At 41.9% G+C, this 18831-nt stretch overlaps 1 protein-coding gene across 1 annotated transcript in view; it reads left to right on the top strand.

Annotated features, from left to right (window-relative positions):
* OBSCN (obscurin, cytoskeletal calmodulin and titin-interacting RhoGEF) overlaps positions 1 to 18831 on the top strand; it is a gene marked incomplete at its 3' end in the record, with an annotated part of 187985 nt that overhangs the window by 123293 nt on the left and 45861 nt on the right. The window contains exons 73-89 of the mRNA XM_081996868.1: positions 233 to 351; positions 1166 to 1363; positions 2076 to 2108; positions 2214 to 2312; positions 2770 to 2988; positions 3950 to 4016; positions 5921 to 6069; positions 6896 to 7035; positions 7751 to 7951; positions 8289 to 8371; positions 9117 to 9290; positions 10694 to 10853; positions 12107 to 12223; positions 13511 to 13675; positions 14996 to 15154; positions 16396 to 16573; positions 18225 to 18338. Coding sequence (XP_081852994.1) covers positions 233 to 351; positions 1166 to 1363; positions 2076 to 2108; positions 2214 to 2312; positions 2770 to 2988; positions 3950 to 4016; positions 5921 to 6069; positions 6896 to 7035; positions 7751 to 7951; positions 8289 to 8371; positions 9117 to 9290; positions 10694 to 10853; positions 12107 to 12223; positions 13511 to 13675; positions 14996 to 15154; positions 16396 to 16573; positions 18225 to 18338 — 2375 coding nt within the window. The remainder of the gene's footprint in view (positions 1 to 232; positions 352 to 1165; positions 1364 to 2075; positions 2109 to 2213; positions 2313 to 2769; positions 2989 to 3949; positions 4017 to 5920; positions 6070 to 6895; positions 7036 to 7750; positions 7952 to 8288; positions 8372 to 9116; positions 9291 to 10693; positions 10854 to 12106; positions 12224 to 13510; positions 13676 to 14995; positions 15155 to 16395; positions 16574 to 18224; positions 18339 to 18831) is intronic.

Raw genomic sequence — 18831 nt, 5'->3', positions numbered from 1 at the left:
TAACTGCAACAGCTGGACTTTTATCACGTGCAAACTTGCTCTGGCTGCCTTCACGCGAGCCTGGATATTTCTTCATGGTACCACTCCATTACTTTTAATGCCATATGGTGCTGAATTTGCTGTCATGATGACAAAACCCACAGACTGAATTAACCTAAAATAGGTGATTCTTGTTTCCTAACTCTTTTCTGGCTTGCTGACTGTTTTCTTTCTAATTCTAATTGCTTCTTAGCCGAGAACAGGAGGAATCTACCACTGAGGAGGAGCAATTGCCCCAGATCTTCGATGAGCTTCATGATATCCATGTGGCACCGGGAGCATCACTGGCTAAATTTCACCTGAAGGTGAAAGGTAAGGGGAGCCCACAGCACCGTCAGTTGCTCCGTTTGCTGTCAGGTTGAAGTGCTGGACAAGGTTTTCCGATGTGCTCTTCTGCAGCTGTGACCTCAGTCTGTGCATCTTGCACCATCTTTGCACAAACCAGCTAGAAGAACGTGTTCATGCTGATGAACATTGACTTTTGCAGCAGACTCGGGCAGATTAAGTGTCTCATTGTGTGTCCATGTCTCCAGGCATAATTACAGCCATAAGCTCCTGAAAACTGAGTCCTGTAATTCTCTGAGCACATTAGTTATGGAGGAGCAACAAGCAATAAAAAAAGATAGTGAGGGTGTCCTTTATTCTCTTTAACAAATTAAACAGTCCTGAACTTGCCTTACGCTATGAGGGGGTTGCTGCTACAACCTAAAAACTACAAAAAAGTCCTCCTGGTGTTGACTGTCTGTGGTAAGGAGAGGTAGGGATTCTCCCGTTTTCTCCAACGGCTGCCTATAAAAATGATGAGAACTGTTTCCGCTTCAACTGTTCTCTTTGTGTACATTGCAAATCAGACCTAAGTGTTCCCTCTTCAACCTGGAAGGCATTTGCCCACGCAGCCAATATGGGGAGTGCCAGAAGCTGAAGAGACAGGAAAGACCTTTAACAGATAAATAGAATTTCATGAATTTGCAGACATTCCTAATTGGGTAAATCCTTGAAACAGCAGCCCTGGGCAGAGCTGAGGATTCCTTGGCTCCTGCTCAGGAGGATCTCCCTGGTTGCCGATGCTCCCAAATCCATGTTGCCAATGCCTTCTCTTCTCCGTGCCTGTAACTGCTCCTCACAGGGTACCCACAGCCTCGCCTCTATTGGTTCAAAAATGGACAGCCATTAAAGGCCTCCGACCGCATCCTCAAGACTGATAAACAGGAATTCCACTCGCTGGAAATTCGCGACGTCACTAAGGCAGATGCTGGCCAGTACTCAATATTTATCATCAACTCTGCGGGCTCTGCATATTCATCAGCCAGGCTGGTAGTCAAAGGTAGCTATTGGACTATTTTTGGCACCTGATTTTCTCTATTCCAGTAGCTTTTTCTGTTTTATATAGTTATTTTTCTTAGGAAAGCCTATCAAGGTAACTCAAGGGAGGTGGGGAAGTCTGCAGATAAAAGATGAGTTGCTTTAACCTTAGTTTACCTGTAAGTTTACTGTATGTCCTGAAGATGAGACATGTCACTTCTCAAGGATCTGACTCTTGTCTCATAAACATACATTTTATTCCTGCCCAACCTCATTGGCTTTCATGGTTCATTTTATTAAAACCGAGAGCCTCCTATACGTCATACTTGAGGCTGTTCCTGTAAGATACTGCCGTAACACTGAAATTTTGGGAACTGTGAAAGCAGGTGTTTCCAGAGATGACCATGTGTATTTGTATTTATTTGCTTAATTGTTCTGAAATTAGTAATTAAATCACCTTGGCAGGAAGGAGTTGTAATTTATGAAAATTATCTTTAGAATTATGTGTGTTAATGGTACTGAAAACCTGAAATAGATCCATTCCCATGCTATAGGACGATTCCTGTCATTTTTATTAATAAATGTACTTTAGCATACTCTTTTGATAGAACAAACATTTCTGTGTAATATCTGCTGCAAGGGGTAATCCCCTGCAATACCTTTTCTTTTTTCTTCAACTCATGGACAGAATGATAATTGTATTTGCAATTTTGTTTGTTCTCTTTGTGTTACAGATCCTGATGAGAAAGAAGAGCCATCAGAAAGAGGTGAGAGAAACCACAGCAGGTAACACAGAACACCTAGGGATTTTTTCAGTAGTCTACACTGACGCAGAAGGTGTCACCATGTTTCATCAATAATGTCATTTTCAGATTCACAGGAGCAGCTGATACCACCAAGGTTCCTAGAAAGATTTACTAATAAAAAGGTGAAAAAAGGTGCAAGCATCACATTATCTGTAAAAGTTGAAGGTAAGCGGACAGATGCCTTGCCTCTCTGCATGACACTTAAATTGTACAACTTCATGACACATTCTGGAGTCTCTCTGGCCCAAGTCATTGTAACCTCATCTCCTGTACCTGAAGGCTGGACTCTACTCCCAGCTTTGTAAGAACCTTTGTGTGCTTTACAGCAAAGCATCTTACTCATCTTCACTTCCATTTTCCTGTATGTAAAAACCGGGATAATGACACTTATTATTCTTATGAAGATGTGTTGATTAACAGTTTTGGTTTTACAAAAAGATTTAATATCCTTGTGTGTGCACTGCAGAAAGGTTTATGTTCCTTTACTATGTTCTGTGCCTGTTATTGTTAGAAAAATATCAGGAAACAAATCAAAATAACATTTATTCACAGCATGGCTCATAATTTTAAGGAAGGAACACCACTAGGAAAATTAAAGCTCATTGCATTGGTTTTCCTTTAGGACACCCACCACCAACTATTACTTGGCTGAAAGAAGAGTCTCGGGAAGACATCCTGTGGATCAAACCAGACACTCCGGGGTATAAACTTGCCAGTTCAAATATGCATCACAGTCTAATTCTGTTGGATGTTAAAAAGAAGTACAGTGGAGCTTATACATGCATTGCTACCAACAAGGCTGGCCAGTCCATCTGCACCGCCACCCTGGAAGTTGCAGATGGTAAATCTTTCTTATAGTACAAACACATTCTCTATGTATGTGCCCTTACACACAGTGCCTAAGAAAAAACCAGTGTGACTGATAAGGAAATTAATCAAATCTCCACCTAAAACCCCCTGAACATTTTTTCCAAGATTAACCATGACTTCACTTGCCTTGCACATGGTGACACTCTTTACTTATATAATCATCAAATAGGATCATAGAATCATTTGGGCTGGAAAAGACCTTTAAGATCATTGAGTCCAACCGTTAACCCAGCACTGCCGAGTCCACCACTAAACCATGTCCCTAAGCACCACATCTACACGTCTTTTAAATACCTCCAGGGATGGTGTCTCAAATAAAATTTTACATTTCTGACCCTAGCTTGGATTAACAGCAGCATCTTTTCTGTATAAACAGAAGACAAGTCTATGAAAAAAACAAATTAAGCACAATGGAAAAAGAAAGGAAAAAAGGCAATATAAAGTAACTAGGAAAAGTCACCATTTAAAAAAATTACTACTTCACTCTGCTAATATATTTTTCATTATAGAATTCCCTTAAGGCAGCTAGAGTTATTTGATTCCCCTTTTGCAGAGATTTCCAGGGCCTCCTCTGGCACAATTGTTTCAGTAAGAGGTGGGACAAGCAAATACAGGCTGGGAGTGGGTGCAGCACTGTGAAGGACTCAATTTTTCTGTTATCCTTCTTTGCACCCCACATTTTTACTGTACCAAGAGCTACAGGAGCATGGCTTGAGCAGTGTAGAGCAATGTGGCAATCGTACATCTGTGTGAACAGACTATTTGCATCATATGCGTGGGAGTATGTGTTCCAGAGTCAGGAGCTGCTAATAGGGAAGATTCAATATTCCAATGTTCCCAGTAATCCATGTCTAGAAAATGCACCTATATTAAATACATAAAAAGAACGATCTCTGCCTTCTCTCCTCTAATGACAAACCCTAATCTTGCAGTGAAAGAGGCTGAAGTTCTGACCCAAGAGCGTGTGATGGTGTCTGAAGCCATCATGACCACACTGGGGTAAGTGGTTGGCCACCCATGCTGAAGTGGAGCAGTGCAGGTACCACCCTGCAGAGGTTCCCATGGGCCACTTTTAGGCAGTATTCACTTTGGACATCTTTGTCTCAGCACCAGAGTTAAAATAGTTTGAGGTCCTAAGATGGAAAGTGCTATGAATACTCTAGTATTCAACATAGCAATGTTGGCCATTTATGTTTGATTATCAGGGAGGATAGGAACAAGGACCGAAAAAAAAAAATTGGGTAGGTCATTATAAAACTCTTGCTACTTTTTCATCTCCTAAGTAGAATGCCAAAAAAGTTCACAGGGTCAAGGTCTGACTGTTCCTTGCCAACGCTGAAATACACTGATTCATAGAAAAAGAAGTAGATTAAATGGTCTGCTCACAAACTTATTGTTTAGAAATCCACCTGAAGAATAACATCCTCAGTTCTCCATTCTTGGCTTGGATACTAGGCAGATACAGTCTGAAAAGCAGTATCCACCTGAACGCACGTTAGCTTCTGGAATATGTCCAGCCTGAAAGGCTTGACCAGTCTTCTTCTGAAGTGTGAAGAAAGCTACAGTGCAAACTCAGCTATTGCAACCTCTCCCAGCGAAGTGCCCAGGCTCTGCTAGGCATCCTTAGTGGTACACGGTTTATCACTGTTTGAAAGTGAGCTTTCTTCTGCTTCCTACGTACTAACAGAGGATTAGGGCTGATCAGCTTGTGCAATTAATATTTACATCCTATCTCCAGAAAGCACAGGAATAGCAGAGGTGTTGACTTCAAGATATTAGGGTCTTGATGGAGCTGTAGTCTTGAGAAACACCACGAACACTCTTCCTCAGATGCAAGCAAATGCTGGTAGTTCTTCAAATCTGTGTAGCCATTTTCACTCAGTCTTGACAATATAGTCTCCTGCCTCTTTTCTGCTGCCATGAATGAAGTTGGTGCTGGTAAAAGCTTCCAGCATAGCAAGGTTCTCTTTGGACCTGAGAACCATTGCAGAACCAGTAGTCAGCTTGCTTCCCCATCACATGGGCATCCTGATGCGATGGGAGCAGATCTCTTGGCAGGACCACAGCATGTGCAGATTCTCCAGTCCATGGTTTCCTGATGAAACCACTGGAAATTGTTGAGCATTAGTTCACTGAAAACCGACAGACTACAGATTGCACTTGACATAATGTCTCCAACTGAGATAGACAGTTTTGTTTTAGTGGCAGCTGGGAATAAAGTCCCAGTAGCACCAGGGAAATGGGGTCTACTCTGTTCTGCAACCCACTCCCTGAGCAGCCAGGTCTTCTCAAGAAACATTTTGAAATAAAAGTCAGGAATGAAGAGAATTCTTGGATGGGATTTGGCTCAAAGACTAAGACACCCAAGTGTTTCTATGCCCATAGGAGCCAGGTGCCCCAACTCCCCTTTCTTATAGTGGCTGTGGTGAGTATAGGCTACCAGCACCTGCAGTCCAAACCAAAGTCCAAACTTAGATATTCCCAGCCTTCACGTACAAGGCGTGAGAAGGAGGGGGTGTTTCTCTTTTAGCTCTCCTTACTATACATTTAATTTTGACTTTTAGCTCTGCTTTACTTTTTCTTTTTCAGATCTATTCATCCCTCTGAAACAAGAGAAGGTAAGAGCAGCTATTTTCTCTCTCCTACTCCTGCTCTTCACATCTACAGCTGAGATTGTCTATGTATTTCATGATTACCATCTACTTTTGTCCCATTTTCTTGAAACTGTCTGAAATGCTGGAACTTTTCAGGACTGGTCTCTGTTCAAGGGTGAATCATTTGGATGAAATGTGAGCAAGCACAGTTTTAAAAACAGGGGAAGTGAAGAAAATTAGACCTTACTTCCACAGCAGCTTTTGTTACTCAAAAAAGATGACTTTCCAATGACGTTTCCTGCTTAATAGAAAATTGTCTCTTTTTCCAGGAGACCTTGAAGCTGGTAGAGAAGGTGTACCCAAAAGCCCTATTTCATTAGCTGATGTTGGCTCAGAGGAGTTCTTCCAGAAACTCACCTCGCGTATCTCAGAAATGGTATCTGCAAAAATAAGTCAGGGTAAGGAACCTGGCAAACACAATTTAATTTGTGTAGAAAAATATGCAGTCTTTTTTTTTTATGTCATTTGGACTTTAAATATCAGTGAGATTTATGAAGCAGGTTTTGCGACAGTCATCCTGCATAAGGTTATGAACATCTGTAAATGCTTAGTACTAAGAATTTTTAGTAAGAGTCCATCCAAATGACATGTCTTAGTCTACAGTTTTGAACTAGGCAAAAAGCTATTGCAGTAAACTAAGACGGCTAGTGTCCATTTTATGCACACAGTGTTTATTTAAGTAAGTAGGAGTAACTGTAAGCTTTAGAGTGGAGAGCAAGTTGTAAAAATGGAAGTGTATTTTGAACATCTTAGGTATTTAGAGTTCCTCAGATATTCATCACTCCAGAGTCTGAAAGCAATCCTATTTTGAAGACTTCCCACACCTTCAAGTATTAGCTCACAATGGGACTTTAAAATCAAGTTGAGGCTGAAAACTCTGTGCACAGGTGTGCAGTAATCCAACAATTGTTGAATTAAATGAAAAATCATGGTTTGTGTATCATATGCTGATTATCTGGTAGTAGAATTTTATCTTGAAGCAAAAATAGAGGCATTACCTCTCCTACAAATATTCTTGCTGCACAGTCGCAATACATGCATAGGCATGCAACCTCATGTATTAAAACGTCCCAATTGTTTATTTAATCCTAAATATCAATAGGAGATCACACTAAACACTACAAATGCTCTTCCTGGGGAATATTTGTTTTTATGAAATTGAAAATTATTCATGTTCAAGTTGGAGATCTTCATTTCACACTTTGCTGTTGCTCTGCTTTTTAGCTACACTTCGAGTGCCAGGTGCAGAAAGTGATGATGAATCAAAAACTCCCTCTGCATCTCCTCGCCATGGGCGATCCAGACCTTCATCCATTGCTCAGGAGTCCTCCTCTGAATCTGAAGATGGGGATTCCAGAGGAGAGGTATGATATCTTTATGGACAAGTTTGACACAATGAGAAAACTTTACTAATGACCAATCTCCTATGGTTTAAGGATCACCATCCCCTTTAGGGATGTACTTCACTTTAGTAGGTATATTTAGTAGTTAAATCTGGAGTCTGTGATACAGAGCACAGAGAATCAAATTCTGATGCTTAGTCTGTGATCTTGAACAAGTTGTTCAAGTCAACATGGTCAAAACATATCCGTTATTTGGCACCTTTTACTTTCACGGCTGAGCCTCAGAAAGTCAGAGCTTGATTTTCTGTGCCTTGGATATGGTTGGTCAGAAAAATTTTGCTGAGAAGTTCTTCATGAGAAAAATGAGAATTTTGTCAAAATTAGAAATTAGAAATTTTTGCTGTGTTCATTTCAAACAGTTCCTTATAAAAAAACCACCAAACTTACTTTGGAAATGTTAACCTATTTTGATTTTTTCAGGACCACTGTTTGTTTTGCCTTGGGAGAAAAATCCACTGTTTCATGGTGTAAATCCAAAATACCTCATATAGGTTTGAAAATATGGCCTGAGCCTCCTAGAGACTTAATCTTCCACTTGCAAAAAGCAAACAGTGATTCTTTTTGCCATACAAGGGCTGGAGAACAAAACATTAAACACAGATAAGCACTTATGTTCTGCTGGTGCTACCGTATTCTGTTTTCAGAGTACCAAATAACTGTCATTTCATGCCTGCAGATCTTTGACGTCTACATGGTCACAGCTGACTACGTGCCCACTGCGCCTGACAGAGAGACCATCACTTTGAAGGAAGGCCAATATGTGGAAGTCCTTGATTCAGCTCATCCTCTGAAATGGCTGGTCAGGACTAAACCCACAAAATCTAGCCCCTCTCGACAGGGTTGGGTATCCCCAGCTTATCTGGACAAGAAATTAAAGGTGACTGATCATGCTGTGTTTGTCTTTCATGTAAAATTGCTTGCTCCTGTCGCAATTTAAAGCCACCCCTTTTGCAAGGAGTGATGGATGAGGAGGTTGTTGAAGGTGTCTGTAACATGACTGGACTTTTTCATGTTTTGACTGGACAATATTTCTGTAGGTGTGCAGGGGAGTCTGGGTTTGAAAGACCTAATCATCCTCTATCAAAAAAGAAATTTCACACTGGTTTAGGAATTATTGAAAGGGACTGTGAACACACGAGGGATACTCCTCAGCACACATTGATAAAAGCACTGTCAACTTAAAAGAATAATGTTTCTTTTTTCTTCTATTTTAGTTGTCACCAGAGTGGGGAACAACAGAAGCTCCCGAGTTCCCCGGAGAGTTTGTTACTGAAGATGAATATAAAAGGAAGCTAAGGTGAGCTCATGTCGTTTGATATTTGCACCTTTGAGTTTTTCTGCCTTTTGAACTAGCAGGAATGTTGGCATTTAGGTCACTCCTGTCAAAGCCACTGTTTTTGTTCTGCTGAGTCCTGCCACCTTCCCCTTCCCAGAATCAAGCAAACCCTTGATTCTCTCAGACTTGTAATTTGTGATCTTTGATTGGGTTTTGCCACCCATTTCAGCCTAGGCAAATTCCAGGCAATCTAAATCATATTGGATGACTTGAAAGGAGGGGTGTACATGATGTAATTGTGGAAGATTTCTGATTTCACAAAATCCTAAGCTACAGTACCTCTGTACTTTGGGGTGCCCAGTATCTAAGGATGGTATCTAAAGAGGGAGTGAAAGCACTCAGCCTTGTGTTACTCCCTTGCAGTGCAGCACACTACTGAGTGTGCTCTCATGGAGATATTTGCTTTCTGGATTGCATAAAGGGGCATTGAAGTTGCTATTGCCTACTTTACAGAGATCCTTTTGTTGCTCACGCTCTGCTTTATCCGCTCTAACAGCAGATGTTTGTAAGGTAGAGGTAGGTGTGACTCCATGAGCAGGGTGTCTAAGTTCCTCTTATGGTCAGAGGGGATCTAGTCAACACACTCCAGGGAGTCTGTTCCTTTCATCATATCATGTATTTTAGAGCCTAAAAGTCCCTCAGTATGTCAAGGATAATTATGATGATTTTTCTGTGATTTCTTTTTGCCTATTCATCCTCCCTTCAGTGTTCTTATTCAAGAGGTGTTGATCTCAGAAGAGGATTATATTCAAGATCTACAGTTCCTCCAGACTCATCACCTTAGGTACACGGAGGCCTGTCCCAATGTCCCAGGAGCTGTCGCCAGTCAGAAATCTACCATCTTCAGAAATATCGATGACATTGCTCGCTTCCATTCCAGGTGGGCATTCCCATGTGCCTTCCTCTGAGACCAAAGAGTGGTTCATATACCTGGTGTCAGAGCCACAGTAACTATTATTACTGTGAAGGATGTGGAGCACTGGCAGTGCTGAGGTGCAAGGGAATTGATGGTCCTTTTGGGATGATAGATGATGGCATAGCTTAAGTCAGGACTCCCATAATACCCTTCAGAGCTTCAAGGCTTCATGTGTCTGGCCTATTTCTTACGCTTTTAAGCTAATTTAATTGAGAAACAGTGAATTATTATAAAAAGGCAGCATAGTGTTACAGGCACTTCACTGGTGTCTTCATAGAGACACATATTCATCTAAAACGGGTGCCAGTGTCCATGCATTCAAAACACATCCAGCTGTAGCAGGCTGCCCAGGTACAACGCTGTGGCACAATGCCTCTGCCTACTCCAAGAAAGGATTTACGGCGGATCTTCTGTTCACAACGTGACTTCCCAAGGTCCAGGCAGAAATACTTTTACTTGCCAGGGAGAGGAGGTGTTGTACAATGTCTTACGTGCCTTAGGCTTTCCGTTGTAAGGGGCTTCCTTTTGCACCTTGATACCCTTGCTCTCATGGGAAGTGATCATTCTCATAGAAAATCCCTGTCAACAGCATGAGAATCACCCTTTTTTCCCCATTTTCCTACACTGTGGTCCTAACTTTTGGTTTACCTTGGTGGGGGGTCAATAATATGCATGCACAAAGCTCAACAACCAGTGAGTGTGCAGCGATCAACGTCGTAAGCAGAAGCGACCAATGAGTTTGAGCAGGTTGCGACGAAAAGTATATAGTTACTCTGGGAAAAGCATTATGGGGGTCACTGCTTCTGCAATGGGGAGGATGCTTATGTGGGACACCCGGCACCTTTTTTGGCTGGGCCACGAGAATAGATTTCTCTTTCCTCCATCCCTCTCTCTTCTCCCTCTCTCCTGTTTTTCCCCAGAAGTAACTTCAACTGCAAGTGATGCACTTCATCAGCTATCGATGCTGCTAAAAATCTTTGTGCATGTGAACCTGTCTCAACATCCTTTGTGAAAGAGAGTGGGGATCTCTATCTCCACTCCTGCAGATGGCTCATTGATCCTTAAACTGAGGCATAAATATCTGGGGAGGTGTTAACTTCCCAACCTGATCTAAGCCCTTGAAAATTATCCCTACCTTCCTTGCAGGGCATTTCATACATTAAAGCTCAGAGGGACAGCATCATGCTGGATGAAGAAGCATTGAGAAGTTTAATGCTAATGTGGCAACACCCCTTGTTTCCCCCTGACATTTCTTCAATCTCTGTTAACCTGAAAGTGCCTGATTTAAAAGTCTGGCTGCTGGGGCTGTGTTCTAGCCTCATTCCATTACCTTCTCCTCAGATGTCCTTTTTCCTTTGTCTCCACAGTATCTTCCTCCGAAGCTTGCAGAAATGCGACACTGATGATGACGTGGCCATGTGCTTTATCAAGCACGAAGCAGAGTTTAATAAGTACATCCAGTACCTGGTGGGGAGGGTACAGGCTGAGTCGATTGTTGTCAGCAAAGCTGTCCAGGATTTCTACAAGGTAAAACACCAGCCAAGGTACCTGCTGAACATGCATCCTATAACCCACTGCATCAAGAAATGTAGTTATTAATCACAAATGTGATCCTGAAAAAGATTATTAAATATTTTTGTGGGAAATCACTGCTAAGTATAATGATTTTGTATTCACTGTCTAGCTCTTCCTGGTCAGTACAATCAATATGGGAACATATGTACCTATGCTTATGCATTTATGAATATTATAAAGATTATACAGATATGAATGTGGCTGTGGTTATGTAATTGTAATTAAGGGATGTTTTAAGGGCCACCACATTATAAGACCGAGCGAACTCACATAAAATATTAGTGTAGACAGGGGAATCCTCTTTCTTCTCTTCAGCTGCTCAGGATTGAAGTTCACTGGTGGAAACACACACACAACACTCCAGACCCATGAGCACATGCATGTTCATGGATCCCTTGAGTAGCAGCACGGCTCCTCTGTCCATCCAATACCCCTGCCCAGATACTGAGTACTTTTACGCTCTCCACGAGCCTCCCACTCACCAGCTAGTCCAGCTTGATGCTCACTAGAACACAAATGCACATGTTCACACTCACCGCACATTCACACATCCTTCAGTTTATCAGCACGAGCTCTCAAGCCTCCCTAATGTCCACATCTGGACCCTGGGTCTCCTACTTACACCTACTCCAGCTTGAAGCTTGCTGGTAAATTGCACACATTTGCACCCACATGCACCGGATCAGTGGGAAAGAATAAGCATCCAGCTCAGTGGGTGATGTCCCAGCACGTGGACCCTGTGACCTGCGCTTCCCACTCCAGGTCCCGGTGCCAAGTCCCTCACTCGCTCCAGTCATGGGCACTGCAACCACATGGACCACTCGCGACCAAGGTCTGGCACCAGTTGCTGGCACCGAGCTCGCTCATTCCTGCCCTCCCGCGCTCCGACAGCGCTGATCTTTCCTGTCACACCATCTGGTTCTGCAAACTTTGGATCGCGTTTCCCCAGTGTTGGTCCTGCACTGGGAAAGTGGACAAATTCAGCATTTCAGACATCTTGCAGTCTAAAATGACAGCTAGCTGATAAAGGATGAGGGAGGGTTACAGTTGTCCAAAATACGGGGTAGTAAGGTCTGGTAGAGCTACGGCAGAGTTTTGGCTGAGTGAGGTCTATGAACCAGCACCATATGAGCACTTTCCAGGGATTACTCTTTTCCATTGCTCTTTATAACAACCTTTCCTCGCTCTTCTGTGTACTTTTTCAGAGATACACGGATGAAATTTTAACTAATGAAGATCCTTCACAGCCACTTATCCCACCACTGCAGCACTACCTGGAAAAACCTATAAACAGGATCCAGCAGTACCAGACTATAATCAAGGTGAAAAGCTTTTGTTATATGCTTCTATCTCATAGGTTTATGTTCTGCTTTGTGTAGCTTGTGTAGGAAAATATTTTATTCTTACTTCATATTTCTCGGCTTTCTTCTGATGCAACTACAACTGAAAGCTGCTTGAGTAAGTAGGACAGTCATCCTCACCAGTGATGGTGCTCTCTAAATAGTTTTGTAAATGTAAATCCAGGTAGAGTTTCAGTCTCCAACCCCATAAAGTTCCACAAGCTTCATCTGAGTGATCTTCAAATATATGCATATGCATCTATAAAAATATATGCTTATATATATACACAAATATATATGAATACATGTATGTATACATCCATGACAAGTATGAATTTCCTTCACATTCATCAACAGGTATGTCATAAAAATAAGCAGTTTCCAATGTGTAAGATACTGACTTAACACTTTCTTTCCTTGTCTTGTATACTGCCATTATGGAAAGATGAAATTTTTGTTTTCTTAAAAGCTTTGCCCCATTCTACCATCCTGAAATGTTTCATCTTTCAAGCTTTCATCTGTCCTACTATCTCAGGTTCTAGCCCAGACCGCAAACAAACATTTCAAAGTAGCATTTTAAACAGTATTTTTTAAGGGAAATAGCACTAGGATATCTGGGAAGAAGACAGTCATGCCAAAACATTTCTGTATTCCAGTGGGGCATGAGTAAACAGTTTAAGTAGATTGAAGAACATTAACTTTGTAATTTTGAACACATGCCTGCACACAAACACCAAAATTTTTAAGGGTCTCTTGGAAGAGCGAGCAAGCATGGGCACTTTCCATGCCTTCATTGCTATAAGAGAGGAACAGGAACAAATGTGAGAAGAACAGGATAACTGCCATTGTGTATTTTTTCCAACCTCTCTTTTTATTAATCTGATATCAACTCTTAGTTTAGCACTGCCACATGAATTGCTTGCCTCGCGGTGTTATCGGGGTATGCACAAGAGAAATGCAATGGATACATTTAGGATTGCTTTGGGGTTTTTTTGGTTTTCAATCACTGAAGCATAGCTGGTATTTGCTTCAACTTTGTCTTTGCTTAATATCAACTGGTGTAAGGAAAAGCCAGACTGGTTTGTCATTAAGGCTGCAGAAAAGGGTAGGAAAGAGGAGCCTTTAGTACCCAAGCAGCACATGGTGAAAGAATGGGATAAAAGTTGCTCACATGAAAGACCTGGGACATATATTGAGAAACTTTTTGGTTATCAAGGATTTTTTTTTTTTTTCTGACTGCCCAGTATTATTTTCTTCATTCACCTGCAGGAATTAATCCGAAACAAAGCAAGAAATAGCCAAAACTGCACTTTGCTGGAGCAGGCTTATGCCATTGTGTCTGCACTCACCCGAAGAGCAGAAAACAACCTCCACGTCTCACTCATTGAGAATTACCCAGGAACCTTGGAAAGCCTTGGTGAACCCATCCGACAGGTAACTGAGATTTCTTAGTCAGTGTTAGTGCTATGTGTGCCTTCACTAGTTTCTACGTAACCTTAGGTCCTACAAGAAGCTCCTTTATAAATCATATCTGAAAGAGAGCACTTGCTTATTGCCTTTCCTACTGTTCAGAGAAATGGGTCTCCTGGCTTGATAAGGGTTTGAAGCACCAGAGTATAGGCGCTTATGGAACAATTCACACATAATATAGTTACTTGCCTTTCCGACACTCTCATCAAACAGCAACAGATTTGTTCTGGGCCCTGACATGATTTTAAAGCATTTTATTTTTTCTTCCTCCTCTCTTATTATTGACAAGCTACATGGGCCAGGTCCTGAAATTACTGGCCTCTGAGGGTTTTTCGTGTTGATTCCTCAGATGTTAGAAGCTCACTGAGCCTTTTCAGCCTACATGTTTTCAAATTTACACAGTTTTTTCAAAGAAGAGCCTTGTTTGCTGGGCAAGTCGGTACAAGGTAGCATAGCATACGTTGCATGTGCTCCATGTGAAAACATTAGATCAATTCATGCATGTTCTCCCACAGCGGTTCATATATCTTCAAAAGACCTGTATGCCCCTCCAGGTCCTTCTCATGAAACAGATGTGTGGTTTAGAGGAAAGATGGCCCAGTTATTAGGATACTAGTCTAGGACTTTTAACACCCTTACTCAAATTTTTCATTCTCTGTAGACTTACTGTGTCATGATGGGCAAGTCATTTACTCTGCCTGTTTGTATCCTGTGTCTTCCATGGGAATCACAGTGTATTGCTGAGTGGAGTTGTAACGCTAAATTACAGTGATTGGGCATTCATCTATCCACATTTAGACATCTGAAAGAGAGTCCAATCACACCCCAAGAGTGCTTACTTCTCCCTAATGATGCCGAGGGGGAACCCATGTCACTAGCTGAACTGTATATATATATACCTCCTTATGGGAAATGTTCTGGTGAAGGAGACCAAGTGAACATATAAAGTGTCCACATAGCACACAAAATACAATTTTCCATTAGCATTTCCATTTCCAAGAGTGTGCCTACCTGACAAGACCTCTGTATTTTTCTGGCAACAAATAATATTTAAAGGACAGTGTAATGACAAGCACTCTGTGCACCCCTGTTGGTGCCATCATGCTAATGCATCACCTTTAGCATTACAGACAGTCTGCTGTGCTGTAATAAAACAGAGGCACATAAGGTGATGATGTAACAGTAAATATTTTTTATCTCTTCACTGAAAAATGATGGTGAGACATCATCGTGGTAATTATTCCAGAGTTATCACTATGTGATTTTCCTTCTTCTTCCTATCAGGGCAACTTCATTGTGTGGGAAGGAGCTCCAGGAGCTAGAATGGCATGGAAAGGACACAAAAGGCATGTCTTCCTCTTCAAAAATTATATTGTGATCTGCAAACCGAAGCGAGACACAAAGACAGACACCTACAGTTACATCTTCAAGAACATCATGAAGGTCTGATCATTATATCCTCACCTAGAGCATTTCTCTGTCATTTAGAACTTCATGTTTATATCCATCTTGGACGTTTCACTAATACTTTTGAGCTATTCCTTTGTTTCCAAAAGTCTTTGAAGCACAAGTAGGACCTATGTCTGTCCCAAAATCTCTCTGTTAAATCTGTCAGAAACACGTCAGAAACCATCAGAAGCACGGGTGGATTTTTACCGTGCAACAATGAGATTACGTGCACAAGTGTTTATTCAACTCTGTTACCTTATTGCGTTAACTGCGTATGATAATGGTGTGAATTTTGCTGTCTATAGTATGTGCTAGTATTTGTAGATCTTTCATTTTGGCAGTCTGTAATGTTGGTAGCAAATTGGAGGAAATGCTGTTTTAGTCGTATGCTACATTCCCAGTGGTTCTCTCTGTTGGTTATGTCCTTTCTTGACACCAGTTCCTGTTTAGAAATTAAAAACTCAGAGGATTTGACCAGCTCATCTTCAGACATTCAGGGCTCAGGTTAAAACTGCAAGAAATTGCAGAGTTTTCCCAAGGCAGTAGGTGCTCAACTCCAATAAAAACCAACCAACAAGACAAAAAGCCCATGGAGTTCTTGACCAAGCCCACTCAGGGCCTTCTGAGAGTCCTTATCTCTGTCCTCATTGATATTCATAGGCAGATTTTATTTTCCAAGAAAAAAAAAGGGATGTTTTGTCCAGAGAGTGCCTGCTCTGTAATTTCTTTTCATGTAGTTCCTAACTGTGCTGTTCCTGGGCCCACTCTTAGGATACCCTTTAATGCTGGATGTTATTTTCCTGAACTGTGATAATCACTCCCTGGAAAATGTCTGTTGGGTAACCAGAAAGTCAAGTATACTGGGGAAAGGATTGCAAACTGACCCTGGTTGCTGTTCAGCCAAAGCCACGTTGCATTGCTCATGCAATCTGAAAAATCTTTAAAAGTGGTGTAAATTATCCCTTTTGCTGTTGGAGCATCTAACATAGCTTTAACGGGAATAGCACAACTCATGTCCACTGAAGAGGGTACACACTGGCAGCAGGAGACTTGCCGGTGTTTAATAGTTGTTTCCATTCTAAACCTTGATTGAAAAATGTTCTGGTTCACAAAAGCTAGTTCCAGATCTGAACTGTCCTAAACTGTGGGGTTTTAGTTGTGGGAAAGGTTCTGGCTGAAATTCAGTCCCAAGAACACAGAATGTGTGTTGAATTTCTCATCCTTCTGTCACACAGCTGAACAACATAGATGTGAACGACCTTGTGGAAGGGGATGACCGGGCGTTTGAGATCTGGCACGAACGGGAAGACTTGGTCCGCAAGTACCTCCTTCAGGCACGTACAGTGAATATCAAGAACTCCTGGGTGAAGGAGATCTGTGGCATACAGCAGCGGATCAGCGAGCCTGTCTGGAGTGAGTATGGCCCAAGATAGCCCAAATCTCCTAGTTTTTTCTTGGGTGGTCTCCCTGATTCAGGAAGGAGATTAGCAAAAGAGAGAGAGAAACTATCTAGGGCCATCTGCCACCTCTTAAACTGAACTAGAGTTTGAGGTTTTCCTTTAATCACATCACAGACTGCTGTAAATCACAACTCACGTGACTTGACAACAAGCAGTAAGCTTTAACTGGAATGGTTATAGCTGTGTTAGGTCCTCCACCTGAGCTGGGGAAGACACCTTTATCAGGATGTGTGTCTTGAGATGTTTGACTCTCTCCATTTACCACCAAGGGAGCCAATACTGTGTATCACTGACATGATTAAGTTTACATGACAGAGGTCCCACAGGGCCTGTGTAGGTTTTTGGGCAATAGCAGAGCAGGTGAGTAACTTTCAAATCACTCTTCAATGTCCGTAACCCAAGTGTGGAAAACACAGGCTGATGAGCTGAGGAGAGCTGGCTAGCCCTGGCAGTTTCAGCGGATGTGTGTTGCCTTTGATGGAGGATCAGAGTCAGAGACTGAAGTGGTTGCTCAGTTCCCTGTCTTCATGTTCATACACTTTTGCCAATTAGAAGAGGATGTTCTTTTCCAGCAAAATAGCCCAGAAAACATGCATCACTGGAGAAAAGTGTTATTGAAATGTCTAAAATTGCAGAGTTGACACTAGAGATGCATTTGATCTGGCAGGGACTGCCAAAAGGTAGATGACCACAGAATGTGGTGGCAAAGGCCCTGGTCCACTGCATGAAGAGCATCAGACTCCAGTGGGAATACTAGTCTCAGGATCTGACCCAGAGTCCTACTCATACCAGTATAAAGCCCCCCTTGTGACTTTGTTGGGTACCAAATCTTCCACTCAACTTCTGGCTTACATTGCTGTATCCGGGCACATGGGTTTGCTTTAGATTTTTATCTTGTCATTCAGGCTGCTTCGTCGTCGTTGTCATTTGAGATTCCATCAATTTTCTATCCACAGAATTTATCAGCAGGGATATTAGATCTTTATTGTCCAGGTGTAAGCTAGAAATGGTGTCCTTTGCAGTGTAAGGAAATTTGGCACCTTAAAATGCTAGAACAGAGTTGGGTTTAGTGTATGTAGTTTGGGTATTTTATTTTTGTGCTTTTAGTGAGGCGTTCTAATGAGGAAGAATATGAGAATAATTTTGCATAGTTTCATATGGCAGTAATAAGTTACAATAAAAGTCTCTCAGCAAAGCATAGGTTTTATTGTATGGAGACCAACAGAATACTAGTTTGGGTATCAGGGGTGCATTTTAATTGGGGAATTATCTTAACAGTGACAGCTGTGTGGTGACTGAATAATAGATGTGCTTATTAAAATCATGGCCTAAACCACTTCCAGATCAGCAACAAATCCCATTTTTTTTCATGGCTCATTTTTACAGCCAACAACAGACATTTGACAGAGCGCATTTAATCTCAGATAAGCAAGGCCAACACGTTACCTGGAAAGTCATCAGCTGCTAAAATTTCCTGTTCAGCTTTCCTTTCTGAAGTTCACAGATTTGCAGAAATTATAACTATTATTATCTTACTTTGCAGCAGCCACTCTGTGGACAGAGCCCCCCTCCTGCGGACTAACATGCTTATTCTGATGTTTCAGCACCTCCAGACTTTGAGGAAGAACTGGCAGACTGTACAGCTGAGCTGGGAGAGACAGTCAAGCTGGCTTGCAAAGTTACGGGAGCTCCCAAGCCATCTGTCAGCTGGTACAAAGGTATGACGGGCAAGGCATGAAATGCATCCTCCAGATTTGTTCTCTGTTGGTATTGCTTTGTGCTAATCGGTTAGTGGGTAATCTAAAAGCTGACCACCTAGAGATACCCACGCCTAGTCTTAAAGTTAGCTACGAAACAAGCCAAGCAACGTAGATCTTCCTGTGAGGCTAACATACCCTGCTTTTTCAGGTTTGCCTATTAGCCCGTATGAATCCACGTCTTGTGGCAGTGAGACAACTTCTAGTAAGTGAACAACTCGTCGGAACCAGCTCAGCTGTTTCCATCTCATAGCCCAGGCAGCTGTGCGGACACACTCTTTTCGCCAGCATTACTGTATTGCAGAGGAAACTGCTTTGCTCTAAGTTCACACCTTGTAAAGATCTGTTCTGCACATTTACAGTCACTTTGGAGGTGTTCCTTTGGCTAGCAAATCAGAGCTATAACTGCATGGCACATACTCTGGGAGAATTTCCCTTTTAAATGAGGATTAGG

This window comes from Phaethon aethereus (assembly GCF_964289735.1).
Source record: "Phaethon aethereus genome assembly, chromosome: 2".
Classification (NCBI taxonomy): Eukaryota; Metazoa; Chordata; class Aves; order Phaethontiformes; family Phaethontidae; genus Phaethon; species Phaethon aethereus.
Note: the sequence above shows the minus strand (reverse complement) of the source record. Positions and strands in the feature narration are given on the sequence as shown.